Source organism: Limanda limanda, chromosome 19 (assembly GCF_963576545.1).
Source record: "Limanda limanda chromosome 19, fLimLim1.1, whole genome shotgun sequence".
NCBI lineage: Eukaryota > Metazoa > Chordata > Actinopteri > Pleuronectiformes > Pleuronectidae > Limanda > Limanda limanda.
The window spans coordinates 22971635-22992399 of NC_083654.1; the positions used below are offsets into that span (position 1 = coordinate 22971635).

The following is a 20765-nucleotide window of genomic DNA, read 5'->3' on the forward strand; positions in this document are numbered from 1 at the left end:
TCGTTGGAAGAGTTGAGCTGTTGTTATTCAGCTGTGACGTCATTCAGAGCTGCAGGGTTTCCTGGGGCCGTCACGTGGGTCCATCAGCTCTGATTCCTCCAATCACACGACTCTAGAAAAGTGTCAACATTTAGTGAGAAGAGGAGAACGAGTCCAAACCTGAAGGATCTGAATGTTATGAACTTTCCAACTTTAAAGTTTAATAACAGACACAAATAAAGTCAAAGTTTTTCATGAAACAACTGAATGTAAGAATTCAAATGACTCTCATCCACTGAACTGTCCATGTTTGAATGTTAAGTGATAATTATGACTTCTGTGTAGTGGACTCGTCATCAGGCATCGGGATGATGTCATCACACTTTATCTGATATGATACTGACTGTCACATGACATGTCGTGTGACGCATTTCATAAACGGTAGAAACTTTACTGCAGTTGATACACGGGGCGGCCATCGACACATGTTCACGTCCCGTCCAGCAGGGGTCGCTGCTGGCTCTGAACGCGGTGTCTCTGTTTACCTGAAGCTGGCTGTCTTTGTCCGCTCGGAGACTCGAGCTGTGCAGACCGGAGGAGACAGGAGGACCGGAGGACCAGAGGACAGGAAGAGGGCAGGAGGAGGACCGGAGGACAGGAGGAGACAGGAGGACCGGAGGAGACAGGAGGAGGCAGGAGGAGGACCGGAGGACCGGAAGAGCACCGGAGCACCGGAGGAGACAGGAGGACCGGAGGACCGGAGCACCGGAGCACCGGAGGACCGGAGGACATGTCCCCCTTTTCGCCCCTGCGGGTGTCGCTCCAGCAGCGGATCCTCTCGGCCGCTGAGCACTTCCTGCTGCAGCTGGAGGAAGCAGAAGAAGCGGCTCGAGTCCCGGCGCTGAGAGCGATGCTCACCGAGCGGCTAACGGCGGAGATCGTCGCTGTGTTGGAGGAAACCGTGGCGGAGTGGGAGGAGCGAGTGGAGCGGTCCCAGCGGGAGGTCTGCCGCCAGAGGAGGCTGCTGGAGGCCGTGATGAAGCCCGAGGTCCGGCTAACAAGAGCAGGTCAGTAGAGGGGGAGCCAGAGCTAGCTGAGCTAACTGAGCTAGGGGAGCTAACTGCTGCTATGTGGTTGCTAAGCTAGTGGAGCTAAGGTGCTATGTGGTTGCTAAGCTAGTGGAGCTAAGGTGCTATGTGGTTGCTAAGCTAGTGAAGCTAAGGTGCTATGTGGTTGCTAAGCTAGGGGAGCTAACTGCTGCTATGTGGTTGCTAAGTTAGTGGAGCTAAGGTGCTATGTGGTTGCTAAGCTAGTGGAGCTAAGGTGCTATGTGGTTGCTAAGCTAGTGAAGCTAAGGTGCTATGTGGTTGCTAAGCTAGTGAAGCTAAGGTGCTATGTGGTTGCTAAGCTAGTGGAGCTAGCTGCTGCTACATGTTGTGTTACATGTTTCTGAAGCTGAACTGTGAAACAATGCGAGTTGTGTAACTGATGACATTATGTGTGCCTAGTGGAATATGAACCACAATGCATTGCAGTTTGAGTCTCATGTATATTTTGAGAGGAATCTTCTGGACGGAGCTTTGAAGTGTTTTCTCACTCGCTCGTTTCTAACCAATAAAAAACAAGATATCTCTGTTCAGCAAAATCTTTAGATCCTCAGTGTTTTTATTTCAGAGCTGGAGATTATTGTTTTAAACAATCGCACGTTGTTCAAGGACTTCGCTGGAGTGTCTTCAAAAGGGGGGGCTCTGTCTCATGTCTATGTGGTCAGAGATCAAAGGAGGCTTTGATGTCTTAGGCAGTTGAAAGATGAAAGAATCTCTCTCCCCTCTTTCTCTGTCTCTCTCTGTGTCTCTGTCTCTGTGTGTCTCTGACTCTGTCTCCCTATGTGTCTGTCTCTGTGTGTCTGTCTCTGTGTGTGTGTCTCTCGCTCTGTGTCTCTGTCTCTCTCTTTGTCAGAGATCAAAGGAGGCTTTGATGTCTTAGGCAGTTGAAAGATTCTCTCTCTCCCCTCTCTTTCTCTGTCTCTATCTGTGTGTGTGTGTGTGTGTCTATGTCTCTGTGTGTGTGTGTCTCTGTCTCTCTCTTTGTGTCTCTGTCTCTCTCTGTGTCTCTGTCTCTTTCTGTGTCTCTCTCTTTGGCAGAGATCAAAGGAGGCTTTGATGTTTTTTAGATGAAAGATTCTCTCTCTCCCCTCTCTCTCTTTATCTGTCTCTGTGTGTGTGTGTGTGTGTGTGTCTCTCTCTGTGTCTCTGAATGTCTCTGTGTCTTTGTCTCTGTCTGTGTGTGTCTGTGTGTGTGTGTGTCTCTGTCTCTCTCCGTGTCTCTGTCTCTCTCTTTGTGTCTCTGTCTCTCTGTGTCTCTGTCTCTTTCTGTGTCTCTCACTTTGGCAGAGATCAAAGGAGGCTTTGATGTTTTTTAGTTGAAAGATGAAAGATTCTCTCTCTCCCTTCTCTCTCTTTATCTGTCTGTGTGTGTGTGTGTGTGTGTGTGTGTGTGTGTGTGTGTGTGTGTGTGTGTGTGTGTGTGTGTGTGTGTGTGTGTGTGTGTGTGTGTGTGTGTCTCTCTGTCTCTCTCTGTCTCTGTCTCTGTCTCTGTGTGTGTGTGTCTCTGTCTCTCTCTCTGTGTCTCTGTCTCTCTATGTGTGTGTGTGTCTCTGTCTCTCTGTGTGTGTGTCTCTCTGTGTCTCTGTCTCTCTGTGTGTATGTGTGTGTGTGTCTCTGTCTCTCTGTGTGTGTGTCTCTCTGTGTCTCTGTCTCTCTGTGTGTATGTGTGTGTGTGTCTCTGTCTCTCTCTCTGTGTCTCTGTCTCTCTCTCTCTCTGTGTGTCTCTGTCTCTCTCCGTGTCTCTGTGTGTCTCTTTCTCTCTCTGTCTCTGTCTCTCTGTGTGTATGTGTGTGTCTGTCTCTGTGTCTCTGTCTCTCTGTGTGTGTGTCTCTCTGTGTCTCTGTCTCTCTGTGTGTGTGTCTGTCTCTGTGTCTCTGTCTCTCTTAGTGTGTGTCTCTCTGTGTCTCTGTCTCTCTGTGTGTATGTGTGTGTGTGTCTCTGTCTCTCTGTGTGTATGTGTGTGTGTGTCTCTGTCTCTCTGTGTGTGTGTATCTCTGTGTCTCTGTCTCTCTGTGTGTATGTGTGTGTGTGTCTCTCTGTGTCTCTGTCTCTCTCTCTGTGTGTATGTGTGTGTGTGTCTCTGTCTCTCTGTGTGTGTGTCTCTCTGTGTCTCTGTCTCTCTTTGCAGGAAGCACGCAGCACACATTCCAAATTTCTTGGGAGGAAGTTTTGAGTTATTATTTAGAGCATTGTGGAGACGTGAGAATGACGACACAGACGTGAGATGGTGAACGGAAGCAAATGATTGATCCACTTCATCATTAACATTAAAACCAAACTGTCCAATAAGAACCAGTTGAAAAGGATATAAAACAACTTGCACCAAACATGAAAGCCTGTGGTAGCTTCAGTTGTCATAAAACTCAAAAGGTTTAGTTTGTCCAGCTTGTGCTCTGTAAAAAACATGGCTGCCTCCGTAGAGACGACCTGCTCCCGATGTAGATATAAAGTATTTATAGATATAAAGTACGTAAATATAAAGTATTAATACATGAAGTACGGAAATATAAAGTATTTATATATAAGGGCTCATTCTAGGGTGAAGAGAACAACAATTTGTTGAATTTAGATGAAACACACTAGTGAAAACATAATTTAGATTGTTTTGTATTCAGTTTCGGCAAATAGATTCTTTCAGGTAAATCTAACGCACCGAACCTCTTAATAGTTTGTAATCAGCAAGAACGGGTGTGTGTAAAATGCACAGGAGACCACTCATAAAGGAGGAGGAGCTTCACACCCAAGTCTCCAGACCGTTGTCTCCGTCTGCCGACACTGATTCTTCTTTTAACCTTTAACTTATGTGCAGTTTTTGATTTGGATGAGTTAAATACAGAGTTTCCTTTAACCTCTCTCTCCTCTCCCTGCAGACGTCCAGCAGGTGGTGCTGAGTGGAGCAGAGGTTCCCCCTGAGCAGCAGCAGTGGAGCCCCCTGGTGGACCAGGAGGATCCAGAGCCCCTCTACATTAAAGAGGAACAGAAGGAACTAAGGATCAGTCCGGAGGGAGAGCAGCTTCAAGGAGTGGAGGAGGCTGATATAATAAAGTTCACGTTTACTCCTGTCGCTGTGAAGAGTGAAGAAGATGAAGAGAGACCTCAGTCGTCACAGCTTCATCAGAGTCAGACTGAGGAGATCAGAGCGAACATTCGAGGACCAGAACCAGAACCAGCCAGGAACTCGGGTCCTGAGGCACATTTACAACCAGGTCCTGTAAACAAGACTTCAAACTGCTTTGAGCCTGTGGCTGAAACCAGAGCTGTTGATTGGAGGAAGACCAGGGAATCTCCATCTTGTTTTAATACAAGAATTAACAAATTTCCCGTAAGTTATATGATATTTAAAATTGATTTAAAAAAACGATTTCACTGCTCCGAGTGTTTTGCAATGAGAGAGTTCTGTTTGCACAGCACAGTGGTGCCCTGTGTGAGGCTGTGTGTAGGGTGACGTAGAAAGATGTTGAGAGGAGACAGTGACACCTGGTGGACAGATGACACACATGGTGCAGACTTGTCTTATCACCTGTTTTGTGTGTGTTCTTTTCTCCAGTGCAACACTCTGCCGGCCGTGAGGCTCCCTCAAGGCCTGGAGAGGATCCTGGCGAATGTTGGATATGTGTACGTAAAACACACTCATGACTCTTATTTCAAAGCTATGTTTCCTCTCATGTAACGTGTGTGATTGTGTGTCTGTAGGAATGGAGAGTTGCTCTACAGGGTTCCAGCAGCTCCTCCTCTTGTTGCTGCTGCTCCTCAAGCGAAGCCTCTGATTCCACAGTAGGTCACCTGACCGGAGGAGCACAACAAACACACTGTTGCCTTATTATTACATATTGATTTGTGGACCCCCACCAGCGACCTTAAATTGTTCTTTTCTTACTTCACAGTTTGACACGGTGGTAATTCCTGCTCTGATCTGTTTCTCCCACAGAAAGCGAAGGCGAGCCAACCCGCTGGACGACAGCCGGCCGTACATCAAGAAGCCGCCCAACGCCTTCATGCTCTTCAGGAAGGAGGAGCGGCTGAAGGTCGTGGCCGAGCTCAACAACGCCAACAGTGCGGCTGTGAACACCATCATTGGACAGAGGGTACGTGTGTTAGTGAGTCTGTGGCACACAAACTACAGCTTGTAAAAGATTTACAAGTTTACACTATGAAAACACTATGAAAATATTCCTCTATTGATAACTCTCGACAGTAATTTTTACCGACACCTAGAGATGAAGTTTCCTCTGCGTTTGTCCGTGTGTTCGTTAGAAGAATTACTGTCGATTCTTTATTGACATTTCATAAAAGAGTTTTCACCCTGGAACCAGGTCGACCTATCAGATGATTCAGACCAAAAGAAATATTGGAAAATTAATGAATTGAATTTAACCTTGTTGTTAATATATTGTAGCTTGTGTGTCTTGTACGTTTCTATGTGGTCTGTAGTAACTTTGTGTGGTGACTAGGGCTGCAACTTACGACTATTCTGATAGTCGATTAGTCACCGATTATTGAAACGATTAATCGACTAATTGGATTATGAATTACACAAATTCTCAACAGCTTTTAAATTTAGCTTGAGGTTGTTTCGAGGCATGTGATGACTGAAAATAAAGACAATAAAGATCGATACTTTATTAAAAAAATGTCTTTTAATAAACGTTGCTGCATATAAGGGTACTGGTGACACAAAAGCAAAGACAAATCAAGTTTTTGTCCATTTAAAACCAAGGACAGGCAAAGTGCTAATAAAAAAAAAAATATTTTAATTAAAGTTTCCCTTTTTACTGTGAACTAAGAACAGGCCAAGTGCTGATACTAAAAATAAATTAAAAATCAAGTATCCATTTTTCGTGTTAACAAAAAGGACAGGGAAAATAACAATAATAAAAAATTCAACAAACGAAACTACAGTCTTCTTCTGACTGAATAATTGTGATTAAAACAAGACGTTTGTCAGGCAATAGGATAACATTTCGCTTTTGAACTCGTTAAAAAAAAGTTTAAACCATATTTTTGTCATGGATGCTAGAATCCTGCGCACAGGTATAAACGTTTATATATAACATCTGACAGAGGCGAGTCCGCATCGTCACGTTACGATGTCACACGTGACTCCTCCTCCTCACACGCGTGTGTCCTGCTTCCATGGAGAGCAGGTCCGCTGTACAGATACTGCAGGTAGTTTTTTTCGGGCCGTTAAGAGTGAAGTTCTCCCGAACTTTTTACTTTGTGTTGCGCGCGGCAGCGGACGGCGCCATCGGTCCATGTTTTGTCACTATTGAACATGCGCGACTTTCAGAGATAGGAAGAAGGCGAGATGGCTCACTCCTCAGGTACTTCCATCAGCACCTCCGGTAAAACAAAGTTTAGTTCCGCTGCGCGGCACGAGAAACACGCGCTAGGACGTCACCAACGATTCTTCGACAAGTAAATTCGTCGGCGACTATTTTTGTCATCGATTTTTGTTGTCGACTAATCGTTGCACCCCTAGTGGTGACGCTGAACCATCCGATCATAGCCATCATGATTTTTCACCGTTGTGTTTAACATTTCCACGGTAAAAGCGAGTTCCACTAATCAGAAACGTTGCTGCTACACCTGAGGATTGTGGGTAGTGTAGTACTTCTCCTTGACATTGTGAACAAAACACGTTTCTCTTAAAACGCTGTTGGTATCATTCAGACTTGCGGCTACGTTAATGTGACTGAGACGTCTTACACAAGCAAATCAATGAGAAACACAACGTCAATAGAAGTGAGCGACAAAGAATGTTGAAAATGTTCCGTGCTGATCGGGTTCGGAGAACGTGGAGCTACTTTATCGTGTCCTGCCTGTTTGAGAAGTAAGTGAAATGTTGTTTACTAGCTAACGTTACTGTCGTCTTTATAGTTTTTTATATTTATGTACTTTGACATCTAACGTTATAATGATATATGAAGCTAGCTGTGCAGTGATGTTAGCATTGATGCCAGGTCAGTTAGCTAACTTTAGTCAATCAGACGAACGGAACCTCAGTTGTCCTGGTGGATGGAGACAAGTCGGCACATAGTTGTTTAAATCTAACAAATGTCCCACTGTGTTTCTAACTCTTTAACCTGCATTGATTGATCAGTTGACAAATTAGTCTTTTAATCAATGAATCAACAGATGTTGATTTTATTTCCCGTGGAGCTGACACAGATATTATTCCGGCCCAACAGGGGGCGCTGCTTCTAGCCTGATAGCAGCGAGATTTGTCACCTCGTTATTGTACGTGTTATAACCTCATGTCCAGTGAACAGCTAATGCAATTGGTGTTTACATTCTGAGTGCTGGCCCAATGATACTTGATCTGTTTAATTCCAGGTGATAATGCATTGTCCAGTTTGTGGATCCGACCTGATCTCAGCGACAACATTCTGCCGACGCTGCGGAAACAAAGTCAGATTCTTGTTTGAAGCCGCTGATGCTGCCACAGGTTTGTTTCAGAGATTACTGTCGATCCATGTCTGTATAAACTGGATGACAACAGAACTCTACAATGATGCAGGGATCGTTACATTATGTCTTCATGACATTTGATTGAACTCTGTCTGAAGCAGGAAGAGGAAAACGGGCTCTGGCTTCATATCCGAGTTCGAAAGAGTTAAAATCACGTTTAAAGAAAAAGACAGAAAGGAAAAAAAGAGAACCACAGAAGGAAAGCCTTGTGAAGGTAATTTCTCTTTGCTGTCGGCCACTCCCCTTTCTCCTGGTGGTCCTTTCTGTCACATATATATATATAATATATGTATATATATATTTACTATTCACACATCATGTTTCTCTGTAGATTTCAGTGGGTATTATGCAGGTGACCAAGGGTTGGCTGAGAGCTGTCAGAGGAATGGTTCTACCCTTCATCGTGAAACCACTGGCAGATGCAGAGGAATTGTTGGAAGCTGCAAAACAGAAGATGAAGGAGTTCCTCCCGAAGGCGCCGGTCGGTTCTTATGTTCTGCTCTCAGCTGATGGAACAAAGATCATCTCTGTACCAGGAACAGAAGCTGCCTTCTCTCTGAAGCTCTACAAGGAGGCAGTGAAGAAGTCCTACCAACGCATCCCACTCTGTACGGTTAAAGACCACTGTAAGAAATGTTTTCATTATGAACCAGTTGAGCATCTCCAGTAAAACGCTCCATTGTTGAAATGTATTCAAAATGTTCTCATCTTGTTTTTGGCAGCCGAGCATCTCAGCAACCCGAGAGATTCGGAGGAGATGAAGAGGAGAAGAGGAGAAGAGGAGCAGAGAAGAGGGGCAGAGAAGAGGGGCAGAGGAGAAGAGGAGAAGAGGGGCAGAGGAGAAGAGGGGCAGAGGAGAAAAGGGGCAGAAGAGGAGGTGAGGAGCAGAGGAGAAGAGGAACAGAGGAGAAGAGGAACTGAGGAGCAGAGAAGAGGAGAAGAGGAACAGAGGAGGAACAGAGGAGAAGAGGAACAGAGAAGAAGAGGAGCTGAGGAGCAGAGAAGAGGAGAAGAGGAGCAGAGGAGAAGAGGAGCAGAGAAGAGGAGCTGGGGAACAGAGGAGAAGAGCAGAAGAGGAGCAGAGGAGCAGAAGAGAAGAGAAGAGTAGCAGAGGAGCTGATCCAGTGGAGTTGGAAGCAGGAAGCTCATCTCACTGGTTCATTGTAGCTTCTCTCAAATCTTTTACATTACATTTCATTTAGCTGACGCTTTTATCCAAAGCGACTTACAATAAGTGCATTCAACCCCGAGGGTACAAACCAAGAACAACAAGAATCAAGACAGTAAAATTTCTTCGAAATAAAGCAAAAATACAGAGTGCTATAAGTAAGTGCCATTTTAGTGCTACCAAAGTGTTAGTTTCAAAAGTGGTTAGTTTTTTTTTTTTTTTTTTTTTTTTTATTCAAGGTACAGTCGGAAGAGGTGTGTTTTTAGTTTTCGGCGAAAGATGTGTAAACTTTCAGATGTCCGGATGTCGAGTGGGAGCTCATTCCACCATTTAGGAGCTAGGACAGAAAACAGTCGTGATTTTGATGAGTGTTTAGCTCGCAGTGAAGGAGGAACGAGTCGTTTAGCTGAAGCAGAGCGGAGAGAACGTGCTGGTGTGTAGTGTTTGACCATGTCCTGGATGTAAACTGGACCTGATCTGTTTACAGCATGGTATGCGAGTACTAGTGTTTTGAACCGGATGCGGGCAGTCACTGGTAGCCAGTGTAGGGAGCGGAGGAGCGGGGAAGTGCGAGTGAATTTAGGTTGGTTAAAAACCAGTCGAGCTGCTGCATTCTGGATGAGCTGCAAAGGTCGGATGGCAGTAGCAGGTAGACCTGCCAGGAGGGAGTTACAGTAGTCGAGGCGTGAGATGACCAGGGCCTGGACCAGAACCTGCACCGCCTTCTGAGTGAGAAGGGGGCGTATTCTCCGGATGTTGTAAAGCATGAATCTACAGGACAGCGTTGTTGCAGTAATGTTGGCAGAAAGGGAGAGTTGGCAGTCGAGTGTCACACCCAGGTTCCTAGCAGTCTGAGTGGGGGTCAGCACGGAGTTGTCAAAGTTAATAGTCAGGTCATGGGTGGGAGAGTTTGTCCCTGGAAGGAAAAGTAGTTCAGGGAAAAGACAGGATTAGTTGGGTGTCATCAGCATAGCTATGGTAGGAAAAGCCATGTGAGTGAATGACAGAGCCGAGAGTGTTGGTGTACAAAGAAAAGAGGAATCTTCAACACAACAGAGAGATATCTTGTTCTAGTTTCAGTGATTTGACCTTGAACAGAACCACTGAGGATGTTGGAGAATATTCAAGTCAAACCAAGTCCAGAAAAATGTCCATATTCTGAGAATCATGTCCACAAAATCTCGTTTTATCGTTTCAACCAGAGAGAGACAGAGAAGAGAGAACATGACGTCATAGTTCAAATAAGAAACAAATACGTTGAAGAGCTTCAACGTCTTTCCAAACGGCAAAGGAACAAGTGGTTGTTGGTTCAGGTTGTGTCCTCTACCTGATGTCAGCCCCCCCCCCCCCACACACACACACACACATGAGACTCAGCTGCAGGGTGTGTGCACGACCTTCAATGACCTTCATCACCTGTACAAGGTCACGATTTCCCCCAAGGCCCAAACGTCTCCGAGGATTTGAGCCTCTGGTTGTTCAGTGAGATTTGTGACTTGATGCTGAACCACAGATTGAAATGTTTGTGTATTTCTTGTTATATATAAAATATATTGACTGTATGTAGTTACTGCATAAGCATCGTCCATCGCCATAATAAACTTTGGACCTAATTTGTCTGTATTAACATGACTCAGCGTTTGTCCTGTGGTGACGAGCGGCTCAGATTGTTTTAGTCAATGTTCATCAAATGAAACTGAATTTTCTGTATTACTGTTCACGTGTGGATTCTATTTATAGGTTTGAATGATTTATTGAAATGAAACATCACATGTGGATTGTTTCAGAGTCTGTTAAACAACAACACAATCTTCAGACCCAAGTACACAACATTTCAAATTAAAAGCGCTGTAATTTAACTTGGTTTAAAGCATGGCAGCAACAAAACGAAGGTTGTGCTTTTACTTTGAAGACAAAAGAGATTATGGTAAAATATATATGATCAAATTATTTTGACCCAGTTGTCGACCACTGCTGTAGTTTATCTGAGGACCGAGATGAAGACACTGTCTCGCGCTGGGACTCGCACCTGAATCACTCACCTGGGGTCTCGTGGCTCCTTTTACTGTCATTTTGATTCTTGTACTTAATTTTAATAACTGCTCCTTGTTCATATTCTTCCAGTGTCAGTTAAGTATTTATAATTTACCAAGTCGTATATTATGGATTTACAGGAGCCTCCACACCTTGTGTGAGACGTCTCGGCCACGTACTCATTTCATGGTTATAATATTGTGGCTGATCATCATAATCTCTATTGAGAAAACCAATACATATTTTTGTGCGATCAAGGATTTGATTTGATCTCCAACATCAAAGGATCCTCGAGGATCTAGAGGAGAAAACTCTGACCTTTGATCTGATGCAAAGAGAAATCCGGATCTGGTGAATTACAAAGTTCCTGAGGGATGAACTCTGAGTGATGTTGTGGTCGTGCTGGTGTTTGTGTCGTGACGTGTAGTTGTGTGTCTGTGCGCTGACAGTGTGTTGTTGTGTGTCCTCAGTGGAAGGCGCTGCCAGGAGAGGTGCAGGCCAAGTACTACGAAGAAGCTGAGAAGGAGAAGCAGATCCACAGCCAGCGCTTCCCCGACTGGTCGTCAAGTGACAACTACGTAAGTTCACACGCACACACTCAACGCACACACTCAACGCACACACTCAACGCACACACTCAACACACACACTCAACGCACACATGTTCACAACATCGCACAAAGGTTTTCTTCAGCTGATGTTTTTGTGTAGGGCAAAAAGAGGAGGAGGATCAGGAGGAAGGGTCCGAACATGACCGGAGGTCCGTCACTGCTCAACGCCCCGTGACACGCCCACGGGACACGCCCACTTTGGATCCTCAGCTCTCCACTGACTCTATGCTTTTAATTTGAAGGTTTCACCTCCTCTTCCCCTCCCCCCCCCACACCTGTTTCATTGAGGTGAAATTGAACTGAATTCCAAATAGATGAGTTTTCAATGGATAAAACATGAGAATCAGTTATTAAGATTATTTCGATCGGATCCATGATCAGTGTGAACCGAGTTTGAGTCAAAGCTTGTGAACATATTAAAAACAGAAGTGAAGAACCAGCTCTGTTCCACTCAAACCTCTGAGCTTCACCTGGACTCAATCCTCAGAGGACGTCCTCCAGGGACGTGGATGCTATGAAGCTAATGTTCCTCCATGTTCTAGTCAAAGTTGTACTTCGCTCTGCTGACCTCACTGTGGCGCTAGAGCTGAGTCCAGCTTCTCGCAAACATCTGTATAAACATTTCAGCCGGGATCAAAGACTCGGGCAGACGGACGTAGTCCAAGTATTCTGGATTAATTTATTTCAGTCGGAGACACAGACGCTGAGCAGAGGACACACAACATGTGACCAATGAACACACACAAAACAGGTGATTAGACAAGTCTGCACCGTGTGTGTCATGTGTCCACCAGGTGTCACTGTCTCCTCCACCAGTTACCATGCTCCTCAGTCATCGTGCTTTTACCGATTTTTTTTCTAAAGTATTATCTCGTTCAAATACGCCGGTGAAAAGGTTTAAAAAACAGCTTTTGTGTAAGAAGTTCTTTGCTATGATAATTAAATTATTTTCCCCAAACTGCCTGTTTGTCCTTCATTCAGATTCCAGACGTTCATGTTTTCCATTATTTTGGTCGAGAGAAGTTCATCGGTACCTGAAACCTTCTGAGAAGCTTGAATGAAATGTAAACAGAAAGTAGATTGTCTAGAGTATTATATTCTTAAAGTGTTCAAAGTAAAAGTACACAGTAAAGGATGAATGTGTACGCAGCATTTTACAGATTTATCTGGTTTCATATTACAAACAAAATTTATAGTGATGACAATAATTTGAGTATTTACAATGAAGAGCAGCAGATTTTCACATTTAACCTTGAACCATCTTGTGTTATAAATATATACAGTATATATATATCTATATAAACATATATAGTAGTATTTCAGTGACGGATCCACTGTTTCCTCTCTTCAAACAGAAAGATCAAAGTCATTGAGGAACCTGATGTTTCCTGTTTCCTGTCGATGATCCGAGCGTCTCTGGCCTTTCGTCTTATCTCCGCTCAGATAAACCCGTCGTGTCTCTGAAGCTCGTTATCTGCTCCTGTCTGAATTAAAGGTCCCCCCCCCCCCATCACACGCAGCTCGTCTCTCATTGGACGATCCCTCTGAGCTCAGCTGGGCGTCGCCCTTCCAATCAGAGAGCAATAAAATACTCTCACCTTGTTTTACTTTGAAAAGACACCAAACAGGTGCCGCCGCCTGGTTGGAGCCGTGACGAAGATCAAAGGCTTTGGTGATGGACGAAACGCTCTCAGCCAATCACATCGCTGATCTGAACCAGGTCACCCAGTCGCAGCCAGACTCGTGTTCCTGTCGTGAAAGACCCTGAGCTGTGATTGGTCAGAGCGGCATGTGATCACGACAGCGCCCTCTTGAGGCTCAGACCAGCACGTCCCGGATCACATGACGGGAATCGAACCTGTGACGCTGCTGTCAGGTCTTTTTTAAGGGATGTGTCAGCTGTGAGTGACGAGGCCTCGGGGCCAATCAGCTTCATGGGGGGGCTGATCAGGGCCGATGGATATACAGAGTGACATCTGATGTTTATACGTCTCTGTGAAAATATATTTTAATATTTAACTACAGGAAACTCCTCCTGATCATGTTTATATCTATGTTTATTAAATGTTTATATCTATGTTTATTAAATGTTTACATAAAGACGACTCGGTGGAGATGAGCAGCTTTATGAAGAAACTTTATTTAATAAAAATACATGAATCTGAGACACTGAACCAGACTGAGACATGCAGAGTGTCCTTCTGTCTCCATGGCGACCAGGGACAGGACGTGAGGTCAGTAGCAGCGCAGGAAGAAGGTGTTGCACGCCGTTCCTCTCAGGCAGTCGCACAGACGCCCGATCCGAGGTCCATGCTTCATCGCACAGCGTTCACCTACATCACACTGAGAGAGAGGGGGGGGGGGAGAGGGGGGGAGAGGGAGGGAGAGAGACCAGAGAGAGAGACCAGAGAGAGAGAGAGAGGTACAGAGAGAGAGAGAGAGAGGGAGGGAGGGAGAGAGAGAGAGAGAAAGAGAGAGAAAGAGAAAGACCAGAGAGAGAGAGGGAGGGAGGGAGAGAGACCAGAGAGACCAGAGAGAGAGAGAGACCAGAGAGAGAGAGAGACCAGAGAGAGAGAAAGAGGGAGGGAGAGAGAAAGAGACCAGAGAGAGACCAGAGAGAGACCAGAGAGAGAGAGAGAGACAGACCAGAGAGAGAGAGAGAGAGGGAGGGAGGGAGAGACCAGAGAGAGAGACCAGAGAGAGACCAGAGAGAGAGGGAGGGAGAGAGAGAGAGAGACCAGAGAGAGAGAGAGGGAGGGAGGGAGAGACCAGAGAGAGAGGGAGGGAGAGAGAGAGAGAGACCAGAGAGAGAGAGACCAGAGAGAGAGACCAGAGAGAGAGAGAGTTTCAGGTTATAGTTCTAAATACTGTAAATATATATTGAACGTCACATAACTCGACTGCCAGCGACACTTCCTCCTCCTCCTCTCTCCATCTCTCTCTCTCTCTCTCTCTCTCGCTCTCTCTGTCTCTCTCTCTCTCTCCATCTCTCTCTCTCTCTCTCTCTCTCTCTGCTCTCTCTCTCTCTCTCTGTCTCTCTGGTCTCTTTGGTCTCTTTGGTCTCTCTGGTCTCTCTCTCTCCCTCTCTCTCTCTCTCTCTCTCCCTCTCTCTCACCCTCTCTCATTGTTGAACAGCTGGTTTCTCTTTCATCTTTAAGGTCTAACGAGTCTGCAGATCATATTTCATAACATCTATGATAGTTTGTTGCTGTACATTGAATTGAATGAAGTCATTAGTTTGATTGACAGCTGTCACTCAGTTTCTCACTCGGGGGATGACGCTGGCTTTCTTCTCCACCGAGAGTCCCACCCTGGATTCTGCTTCGTCCAGGAAACCCTGTAGAACCTCCGCCTGGACACACACACACACACACACACACACACACACACACACACAGACACACACACACACACACACACACACACACACAGGGACACACACACACACAGACACACACACACACACAGACACAGACACACACACACACACACACACACACACACACACACACACACAGACAGACACACACACACACACACAGACACACACACACACACACACACACACACAGACACACACACACACACACACACACACACACACACACACACACAGACACACACACACACACACACACACAGACACACACACACATGAAATATTTCCATTCTCTTACTTTATTTAACTTTACTATAACGACAGATTTTTACATAATTTAAAACCTCATCATATTCTATATTCTAACTATGTAATATGAATGAAAACAGAATCATGTCTCACAACCTTTATCACACTTTAAGTTCTCATGAAAAATTAGATGTCAAATGTTTTTATTCAGTCTTTAATTTGACTTTTATTAGATTCACCAGGTCACCAGTTTAATTACTCATCATTTTAATATTATATTTAACAAAATTTAAAATCTTTATTAGTTTTCATTGACAAACAATAAACATAATTACATCTTTTACTTTGTTATGGTTTAATCCGTTTGGTCAGATGAACTTTGAGTGAAAGTGTAACTCACCATCTCTCCGGTCGTGAGTCCGAGCGCCGGCTCGTCCGCCGGCAGCGGGGGGGCGGCGGGCGACCTTTGACCCTGACACAGGGAGGTCAGCAGGGACAGACAGACGGACAGGTAGACCAGCACTCGCACGCCCTCCATCGCCAGAGAGAGAGTCAACCTGACACACGTGAACACACAAAGTCATGATCTCACTCAACATGGATCCAAAGTTGTGAAGAAGAGAACTCACGGAGACGTTAAGGATCCTTCTTCTTCTTCGTTGGTGTCGATTCCTGCTGCTTCTTCTTCGTTGGTGTCGATTCCAGCTGCTTCCCTTTCTTCTTTGCTGGTTTGTGGTGCGTCTCCTCACTTGGACTCTGAGCGTCTCCTCCTCCTGTTTTTATACGTCTCCTCCTCCTCTGTCACGTCTCCTCCGCTCACATTACTCACGTCCTCAGCTCGTCACACGTGTGCGTCTGTGATGGATTGTGCGTCTGTGATGGATTGTGCGTCCGAGTGGTTAATATTAAACAGGATGTTGTTGTTCACAGGTCGAAGGTCACGCTTTAACTTGAAGTCCTGGAGTGGAATCTTCACACCAAATCTTTGTGTCGCTTTGTCTTTATGTTGTGTCTCTTTGTCTTTAGTTTGTGTCTCTTTGTCGTTATGTTGTGTCTCTTTGTCTTTAGTTTGTGTCTCTTTGTCGTTATGTTGTGTCTCTTAATCGTTATGTTGTGTCTCTTTGTCTTTAGTTTGTGTCTCTTTGTCGTTATGTTGTGTCTCTTTGTCGTTATGTTGTGTCTCTTAATCGTTATGTTGTGTCTCTTTGTCTTTAGTTTGTGTCTCTTTGTCGTTATGTTGTGTCTCTTTGTCTCTTTGTCGTTATGTTGTGTCTCTTTGTCTTTAAGTTGTGTCTCTTTGTCTATAGTTTGTGTCTCTTAATCATTATGATGTGTCTCTTTGTCATTAAGTTGTGTCTCTTTGTCTTTAGTTTGTGTCTCTTTGTCGTTATGTTGTGTCTCTAAATCGTTATGTTGTGTCTCTTTGTCTTTAGTTTGTGTCTCTTTGTCGTTATGTTGTGTCTCTAAATCGTTATGTTGTGTCTCTTTGTCTTTAGTTTGTGTCTCTTTGTCGTTATTTTGTGTCTCTTAATCGTTATGATGTGTCTCTTTGTCGTTATGTTGTGTCTCTTTGTCTTTAGTTTGTGTCTCTTTGTCGTTATGTTGTGTCTCTAAATCGTTATGATGTGTCTCTTTGTCGTTATGTTGTGTCTCTAAATCGTTATGTTGTGTCTCTTTGTCGTTATTTTGTGTCTCTTAATCGTTATGATGTGTCTCTTTGTCGTTATGTTGTGTCTCTTTGTCTTTAGTTTGTGTCTCTTTGTCGTTATGTTGTGTCTCTAAATCGTTATGATGTGTCTCTTTGTCGTTATGTTGTGTCTCTTAATCGTTATGTTGTGTCTCTTTGTCTTTAGTTTGTGTCTCTTTGTCTTTAAGTTGTGTCTCTTTGTCTTTAGTTTGTGTCTCTTTGTCTTTAAGTTGTGTCTCTTTGTCTTTAGTTTGTGTCTCTTTGTCTTTAAGTTGTGTCTCTTTGTCTTTAGTTTATGTCTCTTTGTCTTTAAGTTGTGTGTCTTTGTCTTTAGTTTGTGTCTCTTTGTCTAAAAGTTGTGTCTCTTTGTCGTTATGTTGTGTCTCTTTATCGTTATGTTGTGTGTCTTTGTCGTTATGTTGTGTCTCTTTGTCTTTAGTTTGTGTCTCTTTGTCTTTAAGTTGTGTCTCTTTGTCGTTATGTTGTGTCTCTTTGTCTTTGTTGTGAGGATGTAAAATGATTTCTAATGAACAGAGACACTTTGTCTTTTAGTTGTGTCTCTTTGTCTTTAGTTTATGTCTCTTTGTCTTTAGTTTGTGTCTCTTTGTCTTTAGTTTGTGTCTCTTTGTCGTTATGTTGTGTCTCTTTGTCTTTAGTTTGTGTCTCTTTGTCTTTAGTTTGTGTCTCTTTGTCTTTAGTTTGTGTCTCTTTGTCTTTAAGTTGTGTCTCTATGTCTTTAGTTTGTGTCTCTTTGTCTTTAGTTTGTGTCTCTTTGTCTTTAAGTTGTGTCTCTTTGTCTTTAGTTTGTGTCTCTTTGTCTTAAAGTTGTGTCTCTTTGTCTTTAAGTTGTGTGTCTTTGTCTTTAGTTTGTGTGTCTTTGTTGTGAGGATGTAAAATGATTTCTGATGAACAGAGACACTTTGTCTTTTAGTTGTGTCTCTTTGTCTTTAGTTTATGTCTCTTTGTCTATAAGTTGTGTGTCTTTGTCTTTAGTTTGTGTCTCTTTGTCGTTATGTTGTGTCTCTTTGTCTTTAGTTTGTGTCTCTTTGTCTTTAAGTTGTGTCTCTTTGTCTTTAGTTTGTGTCTCTTTGTCTTTAAGATGTGTCTCTTTGTCTTTAGTTTGTGTCTCTTTGTCTTTAAGTTGTGTCTCTTTGTCTTTAGTTTGTGTCTCTTTGTCTTTAAGTTGTGTCTCTTTGTCTTTAGTTTGTGTCTCTTTGTCTTTAGTTTGTGTCTCTTTGTCTTTAAGTTGTGTCTCTTTGTCGTTATGTTGTGTGTCTTTGTTGTGAGGATGTAAAATTATTTCTGATGAACAGAGACACTTTGTCTTTTAGTTGTGTCTCTTTGTCTTTAGTTTGTGTCTCTTTGTCTTTAAGTTGTGTGTCTTTGTCTTTAGTTTGTGTCTCTTTGTCTTTAAGTTGTGTCTCTTTGTCGTTATGTTGTGTCTCTTTGTCTTTAAGTTGTGTCTCTTTGTCGTTATGTTGTGTCTCTTTGTCTTTAAGTTGTGTCTCTTTGTCGTTATGTTGTGTCTCTTTGTCTTTAAGTTGTGTCTCTTTGTCGTTATGTTGTGTCTCTTTGTCTTTTAGTTGTGTCTCTTTGTCTTTAGTTTGTGTCTCTTTGTCTTTAGTTTGTGTCTCTTTGTCTTTAGTTTGTGTCTCTTTGTCTTTAAGTTGTGTCTCTATGTCTTTAGTTTGTGTCTCTTTGTCTTTAGTTTGTGTCTCTTTGTCTTTAAGTTGTGTCTCTTTGTCTTTAGTTTATGTCTCTTTGTCTTTAGTTTGTGTCTCTTTGTCTTTAGTTTGTGTCTCTTTGTCTTTAAGTTGTGTCTCTATGTCTTTAGTTTGTGTCTCTTTGTCTTTAGTTTGTGTCTCTTTGTCTTTAAGTTGTGTCTCTTTGTCTTTAAGTTGTGTGTCTTTGTCTTTAGTTTGTGTCTCTTTGTCTTAAAGTTGTGTCTCTTTGTCGTTATGTTGTGTGTCTGTGTTGTGAGGATGTAAAAGGATTTCTAATAAACACTTTGTCTTGAAACTCACAGAAACAGATTCATTAACAGCCTCCTCTTTGGAGGTCAGAGGTCGGAGGTCAGAGGATTGTGTGTCTCTTTGATTGTTGTGTGTTGATAAATCTCCCATCATGCCCGTCACCTGGAGGCTGGTGACGCAGGAGGACACCGTTTTGCCCTTTTCTTTGCCTGACGGACGTTGTGGGGACCTTTCATCTCCTCATTAACGGCTAAATGTCAAACCGCCGCTCGGCCGACCAATCAGAAGCTTGTATCTGTAAACGAGCTGACCTCAGATCAGATGAAGAGTCGTGTTCCACGGAGAAGCTTCAAAGTTCTTATTAATATCAACCAACTTTTATCTGTTATCAGTTGGTTCCAGGGACGCTCGGTCACGTCCTGTTTGAATAAACAGCTGAAGATAAACGCTGATTATTCAGAGAAGAAGAAAACGACAGGAGACGCCGCCGCGACCTTCACGAGAAAAATGAGCTTCAAGTTAGAGAAGATCAACACAAACCGTCCAATGACAGGTCTGCTGAGCCGTGACATCACTGGCAGGGGGCGTGGTCACACGATCTAAGATATTCACACATGAACTCATTATTACTACGTTGTTGGGACCTGAACTTGTTACAGTGTGTGTGTTTGTGTGTGTGTGTGTGTGTGTTAGTGTGTGTGTGTGTGTGTGTGTTAGTGTGTGTGTGTGTGTGTGTTAGTGTGTGTGTGTTAGTGTGTGTGTGTGTGTGTGTGTGTGTTAGTGTGTGTGTGTGTGTGTGTGTGTTATCAGCTCACAGCAGAGTTTCACTGAAGGTCACAGACGAAGACGAAACACACAGAGGATCCATCAAACACCTTTCATCCTGCAGGTGTGTGTGTGTGTTTGTGTGTGTGTGTGTGTGTGTGTGTGTGTGTGTGTGTGTGTGTGTGTGTGTGCTCTTGTACAGATTTCTCTGTGAGGACTGTATGTATCTACATATATATTTATATATATTTACTGCAGTAAAACAAGTAAACTTTGCTCATTAGTTATTTTGTATCATTATTACTTTGAAGTTTCTTCTTTTCTCTGTAAAACTCAAAGCTTCAGATTTTCAACAAATGGAACAGAAAGTCGTTTTGAGTTGTGTTGATACAAAGTGTTTGTTGTTGTCGTGCAGATTCGTTCTGGACTCAAATACCCGCTGAGCCCGAGGCCCCCCCCCACCACCCGCTGTGCCACCGTGACACTGACGGACTGGATCCTCGTGAACAGACACATCAGATCACAATCAAAACACAAATAACTGTAACATGTGACCCCCCCCACCCCCCCGGGCTCCTGGAGATTCACTCAAACACACAAAGGATTTATTTAAAGTCACAACTTCTTGATTCTGACAGAAACTCAGATTGTGTGTGTGTGTGTGTGTGTGTGTGTGTGTGTGTGTGTAGCAATTAACACCTGATTGAATCATCAAGGTTTATATATTTTATTGAAAAAACAGAACAATCAATAAACAATAAAACAGTTCTGGATAGAAAATCGTTCAATCTTTTTTTTAATTTCTATCTTTCAACAACAATTCTCTTATTTACCGTCAAATTTGTAAACTTTCCCCAAAACATATTTTCTTTGTCCTGGATTTGTTCTTTGAACAAACAGATTTGATCCGTTGAACAGGAAGTGATGAATCTCTTTCAGATTAAAAGACCACAGAACAAACAGATTGAAGTGCAGCTGGTTCAACACGTTGAGATTCGATGGTTCGTCTCCTCGTCAGGTTTAATATTTATCCTCAGAAATTATAAACATGGAGGCTCATTCATATTATGTACGAATATTAATACTTAAATCAGTTCTGCCTCAAATAAAAAAGTGATAAACTGTGAAAACATGTGATTAAGTTTTCATATTCATCAGAAACGTTCTGATAAAGGTCTGTGATTGGCCGAGCTCCACCAGGTCCCCCGGTGACAGAGGTGACTCCTCCCACCCGGTTGGATCAGTGCAGAATCCAACGCACCCGACGCCTGAAGAACCAGAAGAAAACAAACACACGTTCAGAGGCCCAGGAGGCGGAGCTTCATCAGATCACGTGACACCTGCAG

General features: G+C 43.5%; 3 protein-coding genes across 3 annotated transcripts in view; 1 reads left to right on the forward strand and 2 right to left on the reverse strand.

Annotated features, from left to right (window-relative positions):
* The first annotated feature begins 510 nt into the window (after positions 1-510).
* Positions 511-12326, forward strand: LOC133025626 (uncharacterized). The gene is made up of 7 exons (XM_061092339.1): positions 511-1046; positions 3956-4407; positions 4633-4700; positions 4779-4859; positions 5014-5170; positions 11226-11333; positions 11467-12326. The coding sequence occupies exons 1-7, from the start codon at positions 770-772 to the stop codon at positions 11539-11541; spliced, it is 1218 nt and encodes a 405-aa protein (XP_060948322.1). The 5' UTR covers positions 511-769; the 3' UTR covers positions 11542-12326.
* A 1161-nt stretch (positions 12327-13487) lies between these two features.
* Positions 13488-15539, reverse strand: cart4 (cocaine- and amphetamine-regulated transcript 4). Its single transcript, XM_061092400.1, has 3 exons — positions 15395-15539; positions 14635-14718; positions 13488-13709 (listed from the first exon to the last, which is right to left on the reverse strand). The coding sequence occupies exons 1-3, from the start codon at positions 15530-15532 to the stop codon at positions 13602-13604; spliced, it is 330 nt and encodes a 109-aa protein (XP_060948383.1). The 5' UTR covers positions 15533-15539; the 3' UTR covers positions 13488-13601.
* A 4692-nt stretch (positions 15540-20231) lies between these two features.
* The window catches only part of si:ch211-191i18.2 (uncharacterized protein LOC564095 homolog), a 5164-nt gene continuing 4630 nt past the window's right edge, over positions 20232-20765 (reverse strand). The window contains exon 5 of the mRNA XM_061092402.1: positions 20232-20687. The gene's annotated coding sequence lies outside the window, so the exon portion shown is untranslated. The remainder of the gene's footprint in view (positions 20688-20765) is intronic.

Excerpts from the sequence above, each read along its gene's own strand:
- LOC133025626 (XM_061092339.1), top strand. The coding sequence starts at position 770 with ATGTCCCCCTTTTCGCCCCTGCGGGTGTCGCTCCAGCAGCGGATCCTC. Across the intron at positions 4,408-4,632 it reads CAAGAATTAACAAATTTCCC|TGCAACACTCTGCCGGCCGT; the intron begins GTAAGTTATATG and ends TCTTTTCTCCAG. Across the intron at positions 11,334-11,466 it reads GGTCGTCAAGTGACAACTAC|GGCAAAAAGAGGAGGAGGAT; the intron begins GTAAGTTCACAC and ends GTTTTTGTGTAG.
- cart4 (XM_061092400.1), bottom strand. The coding sequence starts at position 15,532 with ATGGAGGGCGTGCGAGTGCTGGTCTACCTGTCCGTCTGTCTGTCCCTG. Across the intron at positions 14,719-15,394 it reads GACTCACGACCGGAGAGATG|GCGGAGGTTCTACAGGGTTT; the intron begins GTGAGTTACACT and ends GTGTGTGTCCAG. Across the intron at positions 13,710-14,634 it reads AAGCCAGCGTCATCCCCCGA|TGTGATGTAGGTGAACGCTG; the intron begins GTGAGAAACTGA and ends CCTCTCTCTCAG.